The 23,766-nt window shown below is 44.6% G+C and overlaps 1 protein-coding gene across 1 annotated transcript; it reads right to left on the reverse strand.

Annotated features, from left to right (window-relative positions):
- Positions 1-5,005: 5,005 nt before the first annotated feature.
- LOC135712296 (uncharacterized) lies at positions 5,006-22,874 on the reverse strand. The gene is made up of 3 exons (XM_065235262.1): positions 22,626-22,874; positions 5,362-5,664; positions 5,006-5,302 (listed from the first exon to the last, which is right to left on the reverse strand). The coding sequence occupies exons 1-3, from the start codon at positions 22,758-22,760 to the stop codon at positions 5,195-5,197; spliced, it is 546 nt and encodes a 181-aa protein (XP_065091334.1). The 5' UTR covers positions 22,761-22,874; the 3' UTR covers positions 5,006-5,194.
- Positions 22,875-23,766: the final 892 nt, after the last annotated feature.

Genomic DNA, 23,766 nt, shown 5'->3' on the forward strand with positions numbered 1-23,766 from the left:
CGCGTAGCTCTGATTGAAGCTGCGTAGATTGAAGTTACAGAACTTTGATGGGATTGTTGTGGAGTCCCAACTGCAACTGCCGTAGAAATGCTGGAACCGCTCGTTTGCGATTGTTCAAGGACTTGATATCTGACCGCTGACCCAGTACTAGTTGCCGCTAATCCCGGATGGAGAAAAGTATGGTGTTTTTTGCTACACGTACGACAGCGGAAAGTAGATGTGCAATCTCTACTGTAATGGTCACGCCTAAGACAATTGCTGCAGTCACTTCCCCTAATTGATCCAAGATTTTTGTGTGCCGGTCGAAAGTGTCGATAACATCATGGATCCCACTTGTAGAAATTTTCTTCATCTTCGGAAACTGTAGAAGAGCGTTGACGTGCCGTTTCTTCTGTAGATAAACGTTCGAATAACGTTTGGTCAAGGTAATGAAAGCGCTGAATCCCGCTCAAATCTGGATTGGTGTGGATCAGCGACTTGAAAGTGTCGAAAAAAGGCAAAAGGTAGTTGTATACCAGCACATGCCTCCACACGTGAATTGGTGGAGATAGAAAGGGAGGGTGAGGGAGTGGTGGATGGCAACTTCACTTTCAACCCTGCCCGTACCTGGAAGTACAACTCCTCGAACTCTGACCGAGTCTGCTTGTGTTGATCCGCGTTCTCCTCATGTTCCTCCATTTTCTCTATTTGCATCTGGACCTCCTTGAATTCCTCCCATTTCTCGTACCACTCCCACTCGTGCATTTGCGGTCACTGGTGTGGATTATTGTGGTCCAGTCTACCTAAAGCCCGCACATCGTCGAGCAGCTGCGCTGAAAGCCTACATAGCAGTTCTCGTGTGTTTTAGCACGAAAGCGGTCCATCTCGAGCTTGTAGGGGACCTCACCACGGCTGCTTTCATGGCTGCGCTGTGACGATTTGTATCGCGTCGAGGGTTACCTACTGAGATCCACTCGGGCAATGATATGAACTTCCAAGGAGCTAGCAACCATCTACGAGACCTTCACGGCCTTCTATCCGATCCAATTGCAACCTCAAAAATCGCTAATGAAACTTCTAAGCGTGGCATCGTTTGGAAATTTATACCACCAAGAGCACCAAACTTTGGTGTCCTTTGAGAAGCCGCCGTGAAATCTGCCAAGACGTCATTGCTCCGAGTCTTGGGCCAACGAAAATTTTCGTTCGAAGACATGACCACCATCCTCACCCAGATAGAAGCGGCCATGAATTCTCGTCCGCTTACGCCACTGTCGGAAGATCCTGATGAGCTAGACGTGCTCACTCCCGGACATTTTTTGACTGGCTCATCGTTGCTGGCGATTCCCGATCCGGACTACACGGAGGTTCCTACGAACCGGTTACAGCACTACCAGGAACTGCAACAACTAGTACAGCACCATTGGAAGCGATGGAGGCGAGAGCACATCTCACAGCTGCACAACCAGAGTCAACGATTTGTAACCAGTTGGTTACAATCCGTGGATTTTCGTTTGTATGAGTTGTTGTTGTTTGGAAAATTCACGTTTTGTTAAACCTAAAACAGTAGACACACACAAGAGCGAGAGGGTTTGTGCCGCTGCGAACAACAACGTAACGTTACTGAAGGGAGGAATATCTTGGCTTTAAAATACCATTGGATGCGCAAATTGGATGATGAATAGCTAGCCATCTTAGATTTGGAAGATTAGGCAGAAGTAATTAGGCGTCCGTGTAGACCGGTATCGTGAAGTGTAGTGCATATTTAATACACCCCCCCCCCTTGTGGGGGTTTGGGCTGGAAAGCCTACCTCCGTTCAGGTAATTGATTTTTATTATCCTGACGGAAATTTCCCTGACTGAATTTGATAATTCTCAGGAACTCTTGTGCTTTTGTACATTTTGTACACCTCGTACCGTAAACAAAACGGTTTTACACGGCTCGGCTCGGAAGTCAAGACGGCTTCCGAGCCTAATAGTGAATGATCCTCGATCGTCCGTCAGGGACGATTCCCTCAGGCCGGTGGCCTTAATTGCCAAGGAGGGTCCCGTCTCGGCTCGACCTAGGTGGCCATGCCACGGTCAGCCGATTTTGTCAACGACGGAAGACGCCTGCCAGCCAAACGAGCCAGCAACGCCTGCTGAGCCGTATGTGGCTGATGAATGCCACCAGATCCGCCATTCTCCCAAAGCTGCAGCAACACTGTCTGCAGCCCGCGCCGCAAGTTTCCGGCCACACGGTAGTGCAGGAGCAGCCGTGTGGGCCAACGCCAGCGTCGCGACGTCGTAGGAGATCCCGCTGCAGTAGTGAGTACAGTGCAAATTTTAAAACCCTCGCATACACGCCACATATATGTGGAAACCCACACCCACACACCACAGAATAGGGCAAATAAATGTGTTGTAAAATGTGAATATTCCTGTGTTTCATACTTTGTCCGCGTAGCCCCTCCGAATACCCAGTAACATGCCGGCCCTGCGACACAGTTCAGGGGTCTCATGCTACTGAGCTAGTTATCCGGGAGTGTCTGGTCATGCCATAGTCACAGATTCCTTCAAGCAACCCTGCTGAAGGTGGGTCAAATGGTGGTCCTGAAGGAGGATGGATCCGCAGCCATCGAGTGACCTCTAGCCCGAATCATTGAAGCCTATCCCGGTCCCGACGGTGTAATCAGGGTAGTGAAGGTACGCACACCGAACGGTGCCATCTACAAACGACAGGCGTCACGTATCTGTTTGCTGCCATTCGAGAAGGCCTTGACTGGGCAACCCACCAACACCTGCTATTCTCAACCGTCAGGTGCAACCCCGAAGGATGTAAACGCTGCAAGCCCGGAAAGCGCAACGTAGTTCCTGAGAAGAATACAGTATCATATCGTGAAACTTCCAGCATCTTTAATCTTAAGCAGCTTAGTTAAGATTTTTGAATTCATAAATCCCTTAACAGAATTTAGGTGGCCAGCATGTTAGGTACATTACAAAAACCCTTCAGATGCGTTCCTTCCGAGCGCCCCCCGTGTAGCATAACTTCTCTTGCTTTCGGTTGTCTCTCTTGGATGTCTACACGGGAAAGCTATTGATATTGAATTGTAACGATCATGTTCATGTTCGGAATATCGGGATAACCCTGTACTACCAAGCCCAGCGACAACCCTGTGGGAGATTCGGAGAGCTACGGTAACGGTCGCTGTCACGTTTACAGCTAAATTAAGTTAATTGCCTAAATTTGTTACTATACCTATTGTTTCATTAAATTGTAGTGATTTGTAGTGAACTAGCTTCTGGGGTTATTCGTGAAAATATTGAACCCTATATTTGCTAAATCTAGATACTACAATTTGATCCTAAAATCTGGTAACCTATAATTTGTTCTTAAACGCTACATTTATACTTGATTTACCCTAAGTAACATGTAGGTAGCTCATTCTACATCGTTTGCGAGCCTAACTAAAATAATATTTGAATTCCTAAATCTAAAATTTAGCTAAATCTTTGTTGACAGAGTGACGGAAGATAACTCTCGGTTTGAAAAATCACCCGCTCAGCCTCCTATCGCTTTTCATGGATGATTCTCTTCCTCCAGCGCTTTCTCCTTTGCGCTTTTCTCCTGCTGGAACTGGTCTAGGGATTCCTCCAGGCTGACCTCATTGATACTTCCTTTTCCAGATTAGGATCCGGCATCACTCCTCGCACCATTTATTCATTATGCTAGGTGGTTTCTTTGGGACAGACTTCTTGGTTCCTTTCTGCACCTTCAGCATATTTGTGCACTTCAAGAACGTCTACGGAACCTCCTGGGTCCAGAAATCGCAGACATAACACTGGACCATATCATCTACGTGGTCATGGCCTTCACAAAGCGTACAGTTTCGATCGCTGTTCTGTTCTTCACTCAACGGTGGTGTTGATCCCTCTGACATTTTGAGGCTATATCGGATATCGGATTAATGAAAGCAACTTCCTCAGAGCAACCTCGTTTTGGACAGCTTGAAGCTGAAATAGGTTTTATTATATAGCATTAAGGTTGTAAAACCTATTTCACCTTCAAGCTGTCCAAAACGAGACTGCTCTGAGGAAGTTGCTTTCATTAATCCGAACATGGCTATCTTTTAAAGTGCGTAAACTTGATTTTCTATGGATATGGTGCTATGGATCAATTGCAATATGTTTATGGGTAATTCGTACAATTTCAATGCTCATTCTTTAGAAATTCAGCGGTACATTGTTACAATTGTGTTGCTAAATTTTAGATAAAATATGGTTAATATTGATATTTTTTATGGATCATTCACACTTTTTTAAGGATTTTGTCCGATGTTTTATGGATGATTTGGATGTTTTTTACGGAACGTTTTCCAATATTTTATGGATCATTTATTGGTTTTAATATTCAAAAATATGTTTGCCCTACGTACAACCATAGAGATAACTCTAAGACCCGAAGGTCCCGAAGAAACGTGTTCAACTTTTTGGCTCAGCTCTGGTACTCTCTTCGGTCCCAAGCTAATCGATTCACCCCACGAAACATTGGAAAATCCACGAACCCCTCATTTTATCTGTCAAACTTTCATAGCGAATCAAAACAAACACAGTGTAGAACTAGAATTTTGACTAGAATAGGGTGCGTTAATCGATTTGCTTGGGACCAATAGGCTAGTCAAGAAGTGAGCCATTTTTAAATCGTTAGTTTCCAACCGGTGGTACAACCGCAAAGGGCAGCCCATTGCAGTTTTTTTTTTTAACTTCAAATCGCATCTCAAGTACTTCTTATGGTTTACGCTATTGGTTTTTCGTAGCCTTTATATAATTCTATATATTTGCTTCTCATTCCTGAGAACTGTTTCTAGTCTAGTCTTGAACCAAATTCCCGTTTCCCGTATTATTTTCCCTTCATGATCCATAATATTCATTCCAGTTTTTACCATCTTCCATCCCAACAGAGATCGGCCGCCCGTTTGGCCCAGCTGATGCGATTCATCCAGCCCCTTTTCGGCGGTCACCTGGTGATTGAGATCCCAAAAGAGCTGGATAACATTTAACGACGAACCTAGAACCTAGGTAGATCATTTTATTAAATATCGTAAATAATATATAAAATAAAAAGATCCAACGATTGCAACCAAATGCTTAAACGGCGCGCCTAGGCTAATGGTAATATGTAAATATAAATTCGATGAACTATAATAAAGTATTCAGCTACATTAAAAGCAAAAGAATCTCAAACTTCATTCGACTCGGTTGTGGTCCTCGGTATCTGGATGTACAGATTGCGACCAAACAAGGGCTGGAAGAGCTGCAGAAATCGAGCCGAGCGGATGGCGGTGTTCTAAAACGAAATCGAAGTTTCATGAAATGCAGGTAAACTAAACTACAATTCAAACTCACCGTGAGAAAATCGCCAAAGATTTTCGCAACCGCCAGCACCAGATTTGTGGCATTTCCGAACAGCTTACCAGGGATCTGCAGCGTCACTTTGCCATCCTCTCCCAAGGGACCGTTCTCGCTGCCGTCTTCATCGACCTCGTTCTCTGCACCGTCGTTGTCGTCCGTGCTTGCTTGGCGTGCTTGCTTCACCGACGCGGTTTGTTGGCGCTGTTCCAGGGACCGGTTTAGGACCAGATTTGCGGCTTGCATGTCTTCCGGTTTGAATTTTCGCTTGGTCCGGCTGACGTCATCGCTGAATGAGTCCTGCAATGGGAAGCGGGGATGAGAACTTTGGGGTGATAAAGAGTTGGTTCTTCGAAAGTTGCATCCTAAGGTCCCTTGAATGAAAAACAATCTTCAAACTCTCTACGTCTTCAACATAGTCTTATGAATCCGTTGCACTCTGGAGTTGTAAATTCTCCAACAATCACCATAATCAAACAAACGCAAAATTGAGTACCACCTGTATCAAGACTCAACCTTCGTTGACACCCTCTTAGCGACAGCAATTGCCCATCAACACACTGCCTGGTAGTGTGGTGCACTTAATCATGTGTTAATCACTATTTTCCGCTACCTACTGACCACCTTTTCGGCGGTAGATCCCATCACCTAGCTCAATAAAATTAACTAATTTTCTCAAAAGCGACAAATCACCGAAATCTATCTCCATTTTAGCCCGGCAACGGACTCGGGGGGGAGACTCACTCAATCAATTTGCGATTTCCCCCCACAGCCGGCGGGGGGCATCCTGGCGTAATTAATCACCAGCTCCAAAAGTTGATACGAGAAGCGAGTCTTGTTGCTTGACCCAGTCGGGTGTTGTGAAGCGCAGAAGAAAGCAAAAGTGTCTTGTTGTCTCCGGCTGGGATGACTTGCCTTTGCTGCCTTTTCGTGTGTGATTACAGGAGGAGGAGGAGGAGGCGGAGCAGCCAAGATCACAGACTCGCTCGGTTGCAACAGCCTGCGCAGTAAGTAGACATTAAGATGGATCGCCATGTCCATGGGTCCATGTCGGGGGCTGGTCGTCAAGCTGACAGCTGAGTTAGCTGTATTAAGATGAGTAACACGTGTAGTCAAGAAGGATTAAGTAATGGTAATGGTGCGTCATTATAATTTTTGTTAGCATGCGACAGAAATTTGGCAAGGTTGCCTCCACCCTAACAACTGCTGTCCAGCGGCAACATTTTAGGCCACGCATAACCATTCAGGGTCCGTGGTCAACGGAGCTTTTGCATGCTTATTTTGACTGTATCGTAACACAGGCCACCAAAGCGTAATTGACTGAAATGGATTGGAAGTTGGTGTATGATTAAAATTTCGTTCACAAGGGAAGAAGACAGTAATTTGCTACAGCCTCACCGGTGTGGCAATTTCGTATGACATATTTTGGGATGCGGTTTACTTTGCATATTGAATGAAGGCTGAAAGGGCGCTTTTGTTGGAAAAAAATCTTTCAGTCATACTTAAGTGGGTTTCAGCACAACAGCAAAAAACATTTATGAGGAACGTACAGCGTCTCTGGCGTTGGTAAATCTCTTTATTGTCTCGCTACGTGCCGGAATTGTCATATATTTTAGCACACTGCAGCCTATGGAGATAGCATTTTCTTAAGTACCGGAGATGGTTTTACCCACCTTCTGTTAATTATATACTTACTCACAGCACGGCCCATTTGCTGGAATGGAGAGATCGTGGAATGAAATAACTGGACCAACCTCAGAGTACGTCAATAATTGTTTGCGAGGATATTGTAGACAACTTCAAGTGTAACCATGGTCGGGTTGCCATATGGTATCCTAAAGCACAACAACAATTTGTGTACGTCGTCCTTTTGCCTCAAAATGTCTTACTTTTAATACTCGCTTATTAACCGACATAATATTGATCTCGGATGTGTGTGTGTTTGCTTGTTTATTTGATTTTCATCTATTTCGAAGCAACAATCCCATTCAGAAAATACCTACCCCCTACTTCTAGGTTTGAATCCAAAATGTCTTCAATTTTGACACTCTGGTTCTATGGAATTTAAATGATTTGACGTTTTGGTTTAGTTAGAGTCCAATACTGATTCAATAGATCGATTCACCAAGCGTTGCTATGCAAACAAATTCTAAGTATTTGACAGAACGTCGGTCTAGTGCGTACGGTTTGGAATTCAAAACATTTCACAAAATATTCCAATGATAGTGCGATCAGAAATGATACTAATGTGCGAGAGCGCGGGAAAAATCCTCTTAAATTCAATGTGATACAAGGGGTGTTCAACTCTGCACATCCCAATCTGTGCCGAGTACTGGATCTGTGCCGAAAACTAGGTCAATCGTTGTGCCGAACGTGCTGCAGTGTGGCAATCAAGCTATCAGTCACAGTAACCCATGAGTTTGGCAACCCTGCACTTATGACTTTTGAGATTGTGTGTTTACATTTTCAAGTCAAGGACGGAAAAAAGTTGTGAAACTTAATTCCAATATAATATTGAACGAGCTGGTTGATGGTCACCCGCTTCAAGAAAATGGCTCTCGAAGATTAGCCCCTCCTCGAGAAGGGTGAGGGGTTACTGATGGCAGAAGCTGTCCATCCAGGAGAAGACAGTTCTCTACCGTGCGTCATTCTGGCAGATGTTTGCCGAAACCAAGTATTCAACCGGAAAGTGGAAGATGAATCTTGTCTGCATTATCATCATGCTACTCGGGCAATGCTTCAACCTGAAAAATAGGAAGGACTCGACCTAAAATGCCCACCGGCGGTAGTAGTAGCAGCAATAGACCTGCAGTAGCTTCCCAGTGTCAGCAGTCGTGGTTAGATACTAAATTCGTCTGACTGCCCCCTATCCAAATGTCGGTACAGAATCTCGATACTGGTTGCAGTCGTCTGATGACTGCCTTCTCCTTGTATCTACCTGTTGTTCCTTCATATTTGTATCCTTGGTCATGCCAGAATCGCATATTAATCTCCCTGAAACTGCTGCCGGCTGCGATTGCGTTCATTAAGACCGCGATTCAGATTGGCTCTGTTACCTCCGGTGTGGTTACCTTCACAATTCTGTTAGCAGCATCTTTCTTATAGCGAATTCGTTTATTATCGGGGTTGGAACCAGTTCTTGAGCTGGGTTTTAAAAACAAACGATCAAACTGACGTTTGTCAGAAAACAAGCAGACCCAATCTTGATACCCGATCCAGGTTGGAACTGAATAATAAACGAATTCGCTATTAATGTTGCTGCTGCCGTCGGTGATACGCATAGAGCGCAGAGAGACCTCCACAGTCAATCGCATCCGAGTTCAGTCCATAGCAGTGTTGGCTAAAATCAAGATCAGAAAATCAAAATCAGCAATCATTCAAGATCAAGATCACCTAAAATCACAGGAACCAATATCACAAGTCATCATCACCACGAAAATCACACGTGATTTTCGACCAATATCAGCCGTGATTTTCGATTCTCAAAATCAACCAGCATCAATATCAACCAAGATCAAAATCATCGAAAATCATAGGATAAGAAGATATGTGAAATTCTAGAGTTTGGGGCATTCCGAAATTCAAGTCAACATTCCGAATGAAATTAAAATGGTGGATTTCAACCCAAGAGAGCTCCCACTGTCAATTTTCCACTTCCCCTCATCGAGCTCATTCCGTTGATACTCATATTGCATGGGTTTAAATGCATATTTCTAGTCCGGGGGCCACCATATTGGAGTTTGGCCCGTCATATTGGATTTTGGCCCGTCTTATTGGATTCCAAAATGGCTTCTTTCCTTTATTTAACGTCGGTCTCTGTTCCGCAATCTAGTGCCAATCACCGACGGACATCGATTGGCATCCATTGACGGCAATCGAATGTGCAGGAAGGCAGCTTCCACACCTGCGTAGGATATCGCACCCATTCAACACACATGGACCGGGACCAACGGCTTTACTTCCCTTCCGAAGGAAGAAGTGACCAGAGATTTTTATGCCTCAGAAAAATCCCACCGACCTCGGCTGGGATTGAACCCAGACCCATCGGGGTGTTAGAAAGCAGTCACGCTTACCACTACACTACCAACGCCGGCTATTCCAAAATGGCGGGGATGTCAATTTTCCGCTTCTCCTCATCGAGCCCATTCCGTAGATACCAATATTGCATGGGTTTAGAGGAATATTCCCTGTCCGGGGCCGCCTATTTGAATTTGGTCAGCCATATTGGATTCCAAAATGGCGGCAGATGTCAATTTTCCACTTCCACTCATCGAGCTCATTCCGCAGATACCCATATTATTATATTATATCCTGTCCGGGGGATGCCATATTGGATATTGGTCCACCATCTTGGATTCCAAAATGCCGGTGGATGTAAATTTTCCACTTCCCCTTATCGAGCCCATTCCGCAGATACCCATATTGCATGGGTTTAAATGCATATTTCTAGGCTGGGGCCACCATATTGGATTCTAAAATGGCGGCGGATGTCAATTTTTCACTTCCACTCATCGAGCTCATTCCGTAGATATCCATATTGCATGGGTTTAAATGCATATTCCCTGTCCGGGGGCCGCTATATTGGATTTTGGTCTGCCATATTGGATTCCAAAATGGCGACGGATGTCAATTTTTCACTTCCACTCATCGAGCTCATTCCGTAGATACCCATATTGTATGGGTTTAAATGCATATTCCTAGTCCGGGGGCCGCCATATTGGATTTTGGTTCACCATATTGGATTCCAAAATGGCGGCGGATGTTAGTTTTTCACTTCTCCTCATCGAGCCCATTCCGTAGATACCCATATTGCATGGGTTTAAATGCATATTCCTAGTCCGGGGGCCGCCATATTGGATTTTGGTCCGCCATCTTGAATTCCAAAATGGCGGGGGAGGGGAATGCAGGTAATGTCGGTCTTAGTGTCCCTTATTTGGGCCCATACATAAATTCAGCAATCGACTAAATTTTCAATAGCAACCAAAAATAGTCATTAGTAACGTCCCAATAACGCGTTCATCTAGATAAAATTGATAAATAGCAGATTTTTAGCGATGGGCCCAATCTTAGATCCATAGGCCAACATTAGAGACATTTCCCCGATGTCGGATTTTTACTTTGACTGTTATACCAATCTATTGATTTTCCGTTTGGTTTTTGTTACCGCAAAATCAGCTAAGGTTAAAATCAGCCTTGATTTTCTGCTTTGTGATTTTGCTACTCGCAAGATCAGCAGTGATTTTCGACCGTTCCTGATTTTGCATTTTCATGATTTTTGCCATCACTGGTCCATAGAATGAGCTGAACCGTGAACCATCAATCGTACCGGGGTGGTCTCTCTGAAGACTGGTAGGATCGTTCGGCACCGGGGTGTTTTTGACGCCGTACATTATCGCTACAATGCTCCTTACCCATACAATTGACTCTCGGTCCGGATCCTATGGCCATCTAGTTAATACTTAATTCTAGTTAGTTCTGGCCTATTCTGTGGGGCGTTGTTTACTCTGACTAGTTCGTTTGGACTTCCCTGAAACTATGGACATCTCTCAAAAGCCGTGTGGACTTTCTCTAGAGGTTCATCCCTCAGGGGCCTCATAGCCTAGTCAGTAAAGGCACGGTATTGCCAAGCCGGAGGCGGCGGGTTCGATTCCCGGTCCGGTCGAGGGAATCTTTCGGGTTGGAAATTTTCTCGACTTCCCTGGGCATATAGAGTATCATTGTGCTTGCCACACAATATACGAGTTCATGCATTGGTATTGGCATCGAAAGCTCTCAGGTTATAACTGTGGAAGTGCATTTAGAACACTAAGTTGAGAGCACGCAATAAGCTAATATGCACTATGCAATAAGCTTGATATGCGAATAAGAAGAAGTCATCCCTCAGAAGGCATAAGGACAAAGAGCGTCTCGTCAGTTATACAATCTCTTATTATGATTTGGGACAATTTCGCTGGAAAATGGCACTGACAAAAAATCCCTGTCCCCTTACTTTGAAGTAAACGAAAAAGTAAACCTTAGCAACAATTGGCAAAATGTCAACACAAAACAGTGATGCGATTTTATATTATATTTTGTGTCATACTTGTCATCGTGTGTCATGACCCACCGATCAGTGTGCCTCGATGTGTTTTGGCACAATGTGCAGAGTTGATTACCCCTTGATGTGATGGTTCTTAGTCAGTTCAACCCAAGGGGTAGGTCACTCAGCACAGTGTGCCAAAAACACAGTACGGCACACCATGGCTCACTCATTTGGCACCCATGGTACATATTTTTTGAGATCTCTAAAATAACTAGCATCACAGATTGATCATCTTGCGGCTTAGCAACACGTCAGCAGTGAGCACTGCGTTCGGTCGGTCGCTGGTTGTTGAGTAGGCATCACGTGTGTGATTGCTGCACAGTGCTGGGTGATTCTCACCCGGAGCAACAAGTCACTTCCCGCACTACGTAGCACTTCTACGGATTGATTTCGTGCGGTTAGCAGAGCTCCTGCGTCATCCATTCCGCCTCCAGCAGTTCCTGGATGGTGATCCGAGTTTTGGGATTCTTGTCAACGAATTTCCTCACCGTCCACGAATGGGTTCTCGAAGAACAACAACACGGACAGTGTCACACAGATAGCCCACATTTCCAGCGGTTGCCAACACTTCCAGACTGCAGTACTAGGTCGTGCCGTAGAAGGTAGAAAAAAGTTGCCCTTCCTGTACGAACGTCGCCGATCCGAAGTCAATCAGCTTGACATGGAAATAGTGATCGATGATAACGTCCTCATCTTGGATGTCTCGGTGCAGAATGTTCAATGAGTGCATTCCCAATGTTCCTCACCAGCGTGTAATGTTTGCTGTACTCTCCGTGGATCAAATCTTCACCACACTGTGACATAAGGGAGACGGAACTGGGCCGATCAGAGTGCTGCGCATCAGCAGTATTCTTGATGGGCTGCCCATTCTGTTGATCTGGCGTTAACGTGACCATTGTCTTTGATAGCTTGTACGGTTTGATATACAATTATTCATAAAACAATCAGTCCGATGTCATGGCACTCTTGGTACAGCGCGGCACACTTGAGGCACACTGAGAAAAATGTTGGCGCAATATAAGTGTGTAGAGTGATCAGCCCTTGGTCCAACCGAGTATTAGAATCATGGTGTCGTGACAGTACCAGGCAGAAAGAGCCAGCTATTGATCTTGCTGGTTACTTGGGTATGTTTGTCAATATTTGACTAGCATTGCAAAGTCTAGTTTGCAATTGTAAATTATTCCAAAGTATCAGAATTTTTAAAATATATTTTTGGAGCCTTCTCCAAAATTTTCTATGTTTTATAATTTGAAAACTCATAATTGGTCAAGTTCAAGAATACCTGAGTAATTGTCGACAAATACAGGAAAAAATCTTAAACTTTGAAAAAGTTTGGAAACTGTGAACTTTGAACAGTTGTTTGTATTCACGAATTTAGATCAAAGATTGTGTTCTCAAATCTACTATTTTCTTTACGTTAAAACTTTTCAGGGAATTTTGATGAGAATTGGGATGATTCCAGAGGAATTTTGTAGAAAACTCCTAGAGAATATAGAAAGCATTCTTTAGGAATTACGTTGACAACTTCATGGTTATTCTGAAAAGAATGCGAGGAAAACTTTAGAATAATTTACATAGTAATTCTGATGAGAATCCCATAAAGGTTGCCCACCAACAAAAATGCCATGAAGTATTTTACAGGAGCTCTAAACTGTATTTAAAGGGTGGAACGGTCAAAAATTGGTCAGTCATGATTAAGTGCACATTAGAGTGATGCAAAATTTGAAATTTTCGCTCCACAATACTTAAACGATTCCAAATTGGATCCTGACTAACCTCTCATAATTTGATCCCATTTGGTGAGAAACTGAGATGGCACAAACCATTTGAAGTTTGTATGGGAATTACTATGGTAAAACCAAGATTTTTGTTCGTGTCTATCTAATAATTCACCATATCGGTCTGCTTCAAAAGCTTTCAAATTTGCTTGTAGGAAATTTTCTCAGCTACAACTTTGCTCAAGACCACTTTTTGATTAAATGCAAGGATCGAAAGTTATCAATGGTTCAATGCGCTGATGTCTTATGATCATGCTCAATCAACTGCTCAGCAGGCAACATTGGTGTTTCTGGGGCGTTGAATAGGACACAAAAATCATGGCTACTATGTCACACTGCAAAATACAGTGTTGCCTACAGAGCAGCTGCTTGATCATGTCATAACTTTTTCCTGTCTCGGTTTACATAGAAACAATCTTCAGAAAAGTTGTAGCTAAGAAAATTTTCAATAAGAATGGCTATCAAACTGTTTCGCAGTTTAATATGGGAAAAAACTAGAAGGCAATGAACAAAAAGTTGAGATTTCCTATAGTAATTTAGATGGCCTGTGAGAAGTCTGTTTCTAACCAAATGAGATTGAACTTTGGGAGGCTACTCAGGACCCGATTTGAAACCATTTAAGCACTGTGGAGCGAAAAAGTCGAATTTTGCATCAGTCTAGTGCACATCATGGACGTTGTGACATTTGGAGCTACTTGTTCGCCATGCACGGCGCAGTACGTGATGCACCGGAACGCAGATGAGAACGCAGAGTAGTTTCCGGAGGCAGCAGCTGCGATCAACCAGAAGACGTACATGGACGATAACTTTGACAGCGCCGACACGCCAGAAGAGGTAACCGAACGAGCGCTTCAAGTTAAACTGATTCATTCGAGAGCTGGATTTAACATGCGAAATTGGGTTAGCAACAGTGACGAGGTCTTGAGAGGACTGGGGGAAGCATGCGAGCAGCGGTTGCTGTCCATCGATGGCAGCAAGGAAGAGCTTCAGCAACGGGTCCTTGGAATTGCGTGGGATCCGGGGAGAGATGTCTTCGTATTCTCCACGATTTGGCATAGTGATTTAGCTCCGTACATTTTCGATGGATTGCGACCAACCAAGCGAATCGCCCTATGCATTATCATGAGTCTATTCGACCCGGTCGAAATGCTTGCGCCGTTCTTGATTTACGGTCGTATGCTAACTTGGGATGCTGAAATAGGTGACAAGGAGTTTGAAAAGTGGCTGCGCTGGATCAACCTACTTCCGGGCATCAGCAGCCTGAAGATTCCTCGGTGCTATTTTGGAGATGCTCACCCCAGTGCGTACCATTCGTTGCAGCTGCACGTCTTCACCGACGCTAGTGAGTTGGGCTACGGATTCGCTGCGTATTTCCGGATCGAGACCGAAACAGGAGTACAGTGTGCGTTAGAAATGGCAAGAAGCAAGGTGGCACCGTTGAAATATCAATCGATCCCGCGAATGGAGCTGCAGGCTGCATTACTGGGAGCAAGAATGATGCACATGGTGTGCGAAAACCATACTCTTCAGATCACCTAGAAGTTCATTCACACGTATGTGGAGGTGGTATTGGCTTGGATACGTTCGCAGCATCGGAACTCCAAGCAGTTTGTCGCATTTCGGGCTGGTGAGATCCTTTCACTGACACAGCCCGATAATTGGCGGTACGTGCCGTCGAAGGAGAACGTGGCGGACTGCCAAACGAAGTGGTGCAAAGACACTGAGCCTGATTCTAGTGGACGTTGGTTCAAAGGACCATCATTTCACTACCTCCCTCGTGAAAACTGGCCGAAGCAAAAAGAGGTACCGGATACAGTAGAAGAACAGAGAGCACGCCTCTTGTTACATCATGTTTCGGTTCCTGATAATTGGATAGACGTCACACAATTCTCGAAGTGGAACGTACTTCTACGGACCGTGGCATTGGTGAGTCGTTTCATTTCCAATTGTCGGCGGCGAATCAAGGGGCTTCCAACGGAAGTCGTGAAAGCTACCAAGGTTCAGCTGAAGCTTATACGACGAGCAATACGACATCACGAGTATCTGAACGGTTCTTGTGGTGAGTGGCGCAGAACGATTACTACCCAGACGAAACCAGGACCCTATTGAACAACCGAGATGAGCCACAGCCGGACAAATGGGTGAGTGTCGAAAAATGCAGCCCTCTGTACAGGTTATCTCCGTTTGCCGATGAGTTCGGTGTCATCAGGGTGGAAGGTCGGAAAGCAAATGCGAGGTACGCGACGTTCGACGCTCGGTTCCCAGTGATATTGCCGAAAGATCGTCCGATCACGGACACGAAAACCGAGAGGCGGTCGTCAACGAAGTTCGCCAGCGATTTCACATCCCCAACTTAAGGTCATCAGTGGACAAAGAGATGAGAAGCTACCAGCGTTGCAAGGTGACGAAGTGCCAACCACAGAATCCGAGATGGGCACCACTACCGGAAGAGCGATTGACACCGTTTGTCCGGCCATTCAGTTACGTAGGTGTAGACTACCTGGGACCGCTAGAAGTGGCCGATGGACGTCGCCGAGAGAAACGCTACGTGGCCGTCTTGACGTGTCTGGCCATCCGAGCCGTCCATCTGGAGTTGGCCCACAACTTGTCTACCGACTCGTGCATCATGGCCATCCGAAGGCTCATCCGCAGGCGAGGTCCACCGGTGGAGATCTTTTCGGACAACGGCACTAACTTCGTCGGTGCTAGCAACGAGTTGGTCGAGCAGATCAAGAACATCAACAACGAGTGTGCCGATACGTTTACGGATGCACACACTAAGTGGTCGTTCAATCCGCCGTCTGCACCCCACATGGGCGGCGTATGGGAACGAATGGTGAGGAGTGTCAAGGAGGCGGTGCGGGCGCTTGACGATGGACGTAAGCTCAATGACGAGATATAGCTGACGGTGCTGGCTGAGGCAGAAGAATTCATCAATTCTCGTCCGCTTACCTTTATGCCTCAAACGTCGGCGAATGGCAAAGCGCTCACGCCGAATCATTTCCTTCTGGGGAATTCGTATGGTGCTCAAGATCCGTTGAAAACTCCGACGAACTTGGCGGAAGCGTTGAAGAGTAGCTACCAGAGGTCACAATTCCTGTCGGACGCATTATGGAACCGTTGGCTACAGGAGTACTTCCCAACTCTGAACAGACGATCCAAATGGTTCGAAGAAAGCAAACCGGTGAAGGTCGGAGATTTGGTCTACGTAGCCGAGGGTAACCGGAGAACCTGGATCCGTGCGGAAGTAGTCCCGGTGATTGTTGGGAGCGACGGCAGAGAACGGCAGGCGATAAGGAACTGAAGCGACCGGTCGTCAAACTGGCGGTTATGGATTGGTTCGATTTAGGTTCTGCTCTGCTACAAGATTGTCCCATCTGGCTCCAAGGAAGTAAATCAGAGTAGCATTTTCAAGGAGAAAACTAATGTAAGTTAACTTTTATATTGTGTTGCATTGTTTATTACAAAGAATTAATTACAGCTTTGAGCTTTTGTCGCATCGGGAAACGGTGTCTGCTGCAGAGATTTTTCTCTTTAAACCATCCGAACAAGTTGACTAAAGAGTAAGAGCTTGAATTGAAGACATATCGGCCAGGATTGGCTTGTACTACATGGACATCGACAGAGCACCTCAAAAACAGAACTCTCAAATGGCTTCCGAATTTCAACCTATCGAGATTTTTCACTGATAACGAGCTGAGAAATCATTTTAATGTTTACTATACTTTTGCTGTGACATCATAACTACCTTTCGTAACCCTACGTCAAATCTACGGTCGTGTCTTGGAAACAACCACTTACTTTTTTCACTGTTTTTTTTTTCAAATCAAATTTTTTTTTTAAGAAAAACTCTTTTTTTTAGTATTCCATAGGTGAATTTTAAAAAGAATATAAAAAATAAGGTATCGAAAAAGGCTAAAATGTGTTTACTTTAAGATGAACCAAATAAATGAGATAAATTCAAAACTTGGCGAGACGGGCACTTTATTTTGCCTATTAGTGTAGGTATTTTAGAAACGGGACGACACAGATGCCGAAAATCGATATCCGATGCCATTTTAGAATTCAAGATGGCGGCCATCGGGTTTAGAAGAAGACTTAGTGTCAAATATCCTACAATATAGGTATTTTCGGAACGGAGACGACTCGTAGACGCTGAAAATCGATGTCTGACGCCATTAAGGAATCCACGATGGTGACGATTGGGTTCAGAAATAGTGTAATAAACCCTTCAGTATAGGTATTTTCGCAACGGGGACGATGAAAATCGTATTTGCCCAAAATCGATATCGGTTGCCATTTTGGAATCCAATGGCCACCGGGTTGAGAAAAAGTGTCAAAAACTCTACAATATGGGTATTTTCGGAACGGAGACGCGTAGATGCATAAAATCGATCTCGAACGCCATTTTGGAATCCAAGATGGTGGCCATCGGGTTCATACCCCATACGGAAACCTGGCTCGATGACGCATTAATTCATCTCAATTATTTGGCAGTCTATTCACGGTATTTCGAAACGATCGCAACCACCAGAATAATACCAAATCGCGTGTGGGAGGCGTCTTGATTGCGATATCCAAACGCCTAAGCTCCTGCATCGATCCTGCTCCAGTTTGCACTTCTTAGGAGCAGCTGTGGGTCAAAATAACGACGCCTCGTAGATCAATAAGTATTGGCGCTATGTATCTACCTCCATACCGGAAATCTGATTCGAGCAGCATTGCAAACCACATCAGTTCTCTCGACTAGAACAAAACGACCTAGCTCTGGTATTTGGTGACTACAATCAGTCTGGGCTCTCATGGAACGTTCCTGCAAACGATCTTCCTAGCATTGATGTTCTTCGCTCTAACATGCCCGCATCCTGCTGTGCTCTCCTTGATGGTTTCAACCTGCATGGCTTAACGCAAATCAACTCGATACTGCATAGCAACTCTCGGCTGCTTGATCTCGTTCTGGCGAACGAAGCTGCAGGACTGGAATGTTCTATCATAGAAGCCCCAGAGCCTTTGATTGGCATCGACACCAATCATCCTGCGTTGGAAGTTTCCATCAACCTATCTGTTCCTGTTCGCTACGATAACCCCCCTGTTGATGTACATGAGCTCGACTTTCTTAGAGCAGATCGCGCTGAGTTACTCGCATGTCCAGGCAGATTGGCAGTTCCTTGACACGTGTTCATCCATTGATGAAGCCGTCAACTACTTTGCTGAGGTCGTTGGCCGGGCAATAACTGATTCTGTCCCATTGAGGAGACCCTCTCCCAAACCCGCATGATCCAATGCTCGACTACGGAATTTGAAGCGTCTGAGATCGAAGACCCTCCGTAAATACTGTCGTACTCGTAACCCATTCACCAAACGGTTATTTTCAACAGCGAGCAACGAATATCGCACATATAACCGCATTCTTTACAAGAGCTACACAAGGCGTGTGCAGGCTAATTTACGGCTTAATCCAAAGCAGTTCTGGTCATTCGTGAATACCAAACGAAACGAGGAGGGGCTACCAGTCGAAATTCACCTGGGTGATAGAATCGGCAGCAATTCCCTTGAGAAATGCAATCTTCTGGCAGAACATTTCAAAAGCATTTTCAATGACACTACGGCTTCGTTGTCCCAAGTTGCTGAAGCGATGAGGGACACTCCCAGTGATGCTTTCAATTTTTCGACTACCTCGGTTACAGTAGACCTCGTCGAATCCGCCATCAAGAAGCTGAAATTTTCTAATGCTGCTGGCCCTAACGGGATCCCCTCTAGCATCCTGAAGCGATGCTGTTCAGAGCTTACAACACCGCTTTCGAAGCTGTTCAATATTTCATTACAGCAGGGGGAGTTTCCTACGCGTTGGAAATCGTCATGCATGTTCTCGATCTACAAGAAAGGAGACAAGAGAAACGTCGAAAATTACCGAGGGATCACATCACTCAGTGCCTGCCGTAAAGTTTTTGAAATCATCATCAACGACGCATTATTCTCTAGCTGCAGAAATTAAATTTCTCCTGACCAACACGGTTTTTATCCCAAGAGATCAGTTTCAACCAATCTAGCTCCATTCATTTCTTTATGTCTTCGGAATATGGAAGCTGGAGCGCAGGTGGACGTTGTTATATACAGATCCTAAGGCTGCATTCGACCGGGTTGACCAATCCATACTGCTAGCTAAACTTGAAAAACTCGGTGTATCCTCGGGTTTAACTCGTTGGTTCAAGTCCTATCTGACCAATCGGGAACTTTGGGTTAGAATCGGATCAGAGCAATCGGACTATTTTACAAACAGCTCCGGTGTTCTTCAAGGTAGCAACTTGGGACCATTGCTATTCTCGAGTTTTGTGAATGAGGCCGGACTGATCCTCCCATCTGGTTGCCGATCGTTCTACGCGGATGATGTGAAGATCTATGTGATTGTTAGTAGCTTCGCCGATTGCTTGCGGCTTCAGCACCTAATCGATACTTTCGAAGAGTGGTGCTCAAGAAACTATCTCACGTTGAATGTACAAAAATGTAATATTATCTCATTTCATCGCAAGCTGAAACCAGTGGCATTCAACTATACGATAAATCACCAACTTCTGCAACGTGTGGACAATGTTCGTGAATCACGCTGGACTGCGCCTTAACATTCAAGCTTCCTTACTCGGGCATCGTTGCGAAAACTAACAGGCAACTCGGGTTCATTTTCAAGATCACTGACGAGTTTCGCGATCCTACCTGTCTAAAAGCTCTATACTGCTCTCTAGTGCGATGTGTATGGTGCCCGTATTGGTGCCCGTATCAAGCAGTTTGGATAGCGAGGATTGAATCTGTTCAAAAGAAATTTGTTCGGTATGCCTTTCGTCACCTTCGTTGGAATGACCATGTGAACCTTCCGCCGTACGAAGATCGTTGTCAACTTCTGGGTCTTAAAACACTAGAACATATGTAAGCGGACGATTAGTCAGGCCGTGTTCGCAGCGAAAGTACTTATTGGTGATATCGACTCTCCAGGAATCTTGGCTGAATTCGAAATCTACGCACCCGAACGAGTTCTTCAGTCGAGGAGTTTCCTGCATCTTGGACCTCGTGCGGCGAACTACAGCTTGCATGACCCAATACGGTTCATGTCTGAGCGTTTCAACGAGTTTTACGAGTTTTTCGACTTCAATTGTGTAGCGGAAACCTTTCGTCACCGTATTCAACGCAGACTTCTGAGAAGGTGAGTAGCTGTCCATTTAATGAACACGTGAAGGATTGCGCTACCTGTTTATTGTTTGTTTCCGCTTCATCTGCATGACGAGGACTTCTACCTGATCACGGACAACTCTATACCATAGGAGGATAACTTTTTTTATGCTATAGACTTGATTAATGTTCGTTTAAATTGTATTGTATTAGATTCATGTATTTCGAAAAGATATGGGTTTTGTACGCCTTTTCTAGGCTTTTCCCCATCAGGCTTCATTTAGACACGTTAAGTCCGATGAAGAAATACAAATTAAATAAATTAAATTGAATTAAATAAATAATGTAAAATACCCTTCGATATACACAGCAAAAAATATTTTTTTATATTACATCCAAGAGGCAGCACTTCAATCATGTTGAAAATATCATGTAATTTTTATGGCCACAAAAATAAACAAATGCAGTAAGAGCAACGTACTGTCAGTTCACGCACTGCATTATTGATAATTTTGTCCTTTTTGGCAAGTAATGTTACACCACATTTTTTAAACGAGTGCATCCACTTAAGTGATATCAAAATAATTTTTTTGCTGTGTAGGTATTTTCGGAATGGAGACGACGCGTACAAATGTTTCGCGAGATATGTACAAGTCGTAGTCAGTGGAAACAAAACATCGCTAATATAACAGTGATAAATGTTCCCGCTGTTTCTTCAGACTATCAGTGTAACCGATCCTCTGCAGTCTCTTCTGCTTTGTGAACTCGGCTCACGATTCACTGTTCACTGATATCACTGTCCGAATAATGAGCAATTTGTTTGTTTATGATGCAATACAAAATAACATATTCTTCGGCAGCTCTGCAATCGAATTCGACTTCACCTGATTGTTTTGATCAATGGACAGTCATAAAGTTCCGCTAAACGCTGATGTTGGTAATTTGCTAAACTTTCGCATCATGGATCTCTTGCTGATTCGACTTTTTGCGTCTTAATTCTTCATTCATCACTTTGTCTGATCCGAACAATCTTTCGTTTTTCTCACCCATTGTAGGTCTTTCGTTTCATCGATTTCTGCAGGTTGTCTTTCCCTAGTAGGGTAAATTTTCCCACGATCTCGATTCGGATTTTTCATCACTTTCAGTTTCCATCCATTCTCAAAGTGTTGTGAATCGATAAACTCTGTGCGTTCTACCTGTAATCGTTAGTTCAATTGTGACAATTCATCCGGTCTTGGTCTAGTTTCTGCACAATGTTTTGCACACCTGTCAAGTTTTCATATTTCGCCCATTTTCGCCCGAGGACTTTGTTAATTTTACGGCCAGTTAAGTTATCTAAACTTCCATTAGCCACGGCGTTGCTAATTGGTTCAGCGCAAAGGCACACAAAGTTAATGGCGATCAAGTACACAGTAGCACAAGTTGTCAGCATTCACAAAAAAAATGTTTAGGAAACCAGGCAATAATGTTACCTGCTCATTAGGTGATGCAAAAGGATTGGATGAAATCATTTTTTAGTGATCAACCCACGAACCCTGATGACTGCCTACTTAATATTTCATCGATAAGACCAGATCACTTAGAAAAAAAAAATTAATGACCTGGCATCATGCTACTTCTCGACATGCACCTTCATGTCTTAAACCCACAGCCGGCGTAATTAAAGGTCTGAAAGACGAGGGGTCAAAAGACAAAACCATAAAAGGTTAACCACTGGTTGTCATGTTTCTTTTTCGGCCCGCCACACTGACCTAAAACAAGTCTTCAGTCCTGCCTCACTCGCGTTCCTACACCGAAGCTGATCCATTTGTCAATCACTATGCAACAAAGCACCATCGATCAAGCTCAATTCTTCCGCAGCCATGATAAACGTGAAGGCATTGAGAAGTGATTACGGATTCTAATCACTTCAAATGTTGATTCTCGGCAAGAAGTTTTCCAATATGCTAAAACGAAATTCTGCAGCGCATTATAGTCACATAGTCACGTAGACATGGGTCGCGATTCTCCGTCGTCTCACCTTGCACGTCACTCACGGCCAATTGACCAATCCGTAGAATCAAGCACATTCCATCGTTCAACACATTTGCAGAAAAAATGGCTCCGTCTGTCTCAAATCCGCACCGGGTTAACCAACCGCTTCGACGCCATAATTATATCACTTATTTTCAAACCAGTCACCCCGAAGCATGATACACATTGCCAGTTTGTCCATTTCTTCTCTCACGCAGCAAACTAACCTCTGATTTGAGCGGATCGATCCGATCCCGATCCCGATCGCCACAACAGCCGATGGCCACCGCTGCAACCGGCGTGGCCAGAACTTCACTCCCGACGACAAACAGTGCCACTAGTGTGGCCCGCAGCAGCCGCATCTTGCTCAGAACACACCCAGAATCCAGTTATCGGACGACGCTTTCGCTTTCTACCGTAGATACGTTGCAATCACTAGCGCACCCGGAGAGTCTACAGCAGCACTACACTTGGCCAGCCATGCCAACCACACACTTGCGAACTGTTCAGCAATATCGACGCAAATGAACTCGCGTGGCTCGAACCGAACAGGCTGCCGCAAACGGATTCTTTTGGTCGTTGTTCGTTTATCAGCCTCTTAAGCCGCCACCCTCCGCAACCGTCCTCACGGTTAGTGTGCAAGAGATTGGACCGCGTGCACCGCCGGAGTTGCGCGGGTGAGATGCAGTGCAGAGTTTTTCTCGCGATGTTGATGGGTGGTGTAAAAATTCAGGAAAAAAAAAAATTGCGTGCCGGCGAAATGCGAAGAGAGTCAAAATGGAAAACAATCTGCTACACGGTTCGAGAGAGGTGTAGGCAGGAGGTGTGCGCCAGACGGACAGTGGTTGGTGGATTTTGCGACTGGTTACATATGTGTTTCCGATCGAACGCCACAGCTAAGCGGATCTCAAACGTTTGCCGATTGAGACCCACTTCGAAAAATTAGAGTAAGCTCGCAACCCACCGGTGATTGACATAACGTCGAACGACATAAGGTCAAATGACAAAATGTCGAAAGGACAAAAGGTTTAATGATTCAAAAAGGGACAGAAGGTCGAATGGACAAATTGTCGAATAATTCAAATGAAAAATGCGAATGAACAAAACGTCGTATGACTAAGGTCTAATGAAGAAAAGGTCGAATGAACAAACGGCCTAATGATTCAAGGAGAGACAAAAGGTCAAATGATCAACAGAGCAAATGGACAAATAGTCGAATGATTAGAGAAGGGACAAAAGGTTGAACGGAAAAATGCAGAATGATTAAAACAGATGAAGCCCACTTGGCGAGATGGCAAATAGTGGAAAAAATACTTGACAGACCTAATAAACCGTTGCGTTTAATTAATTGACTCATCATCAAAATCG

This window comes from Ochlerotatus camptorhynchus, unplaced genomic scaffold, assembly GCF_037179485.1.
Source record: "Ochlerotatus camptorhynchus isolate MF236.1 unplaced genomic scaffold, CSIRO-AGI_Acam_v1.1 ptg000467l, whole genome shotgun sequence".
NCBI classification, from domain to species: domain Eukaryota; kingdom Metazoa; phylum Arthropoda; class Insecta; order Diptera; family Culicidae; genus Ochlerotatus; species Ochlerotatus camptorhynchus.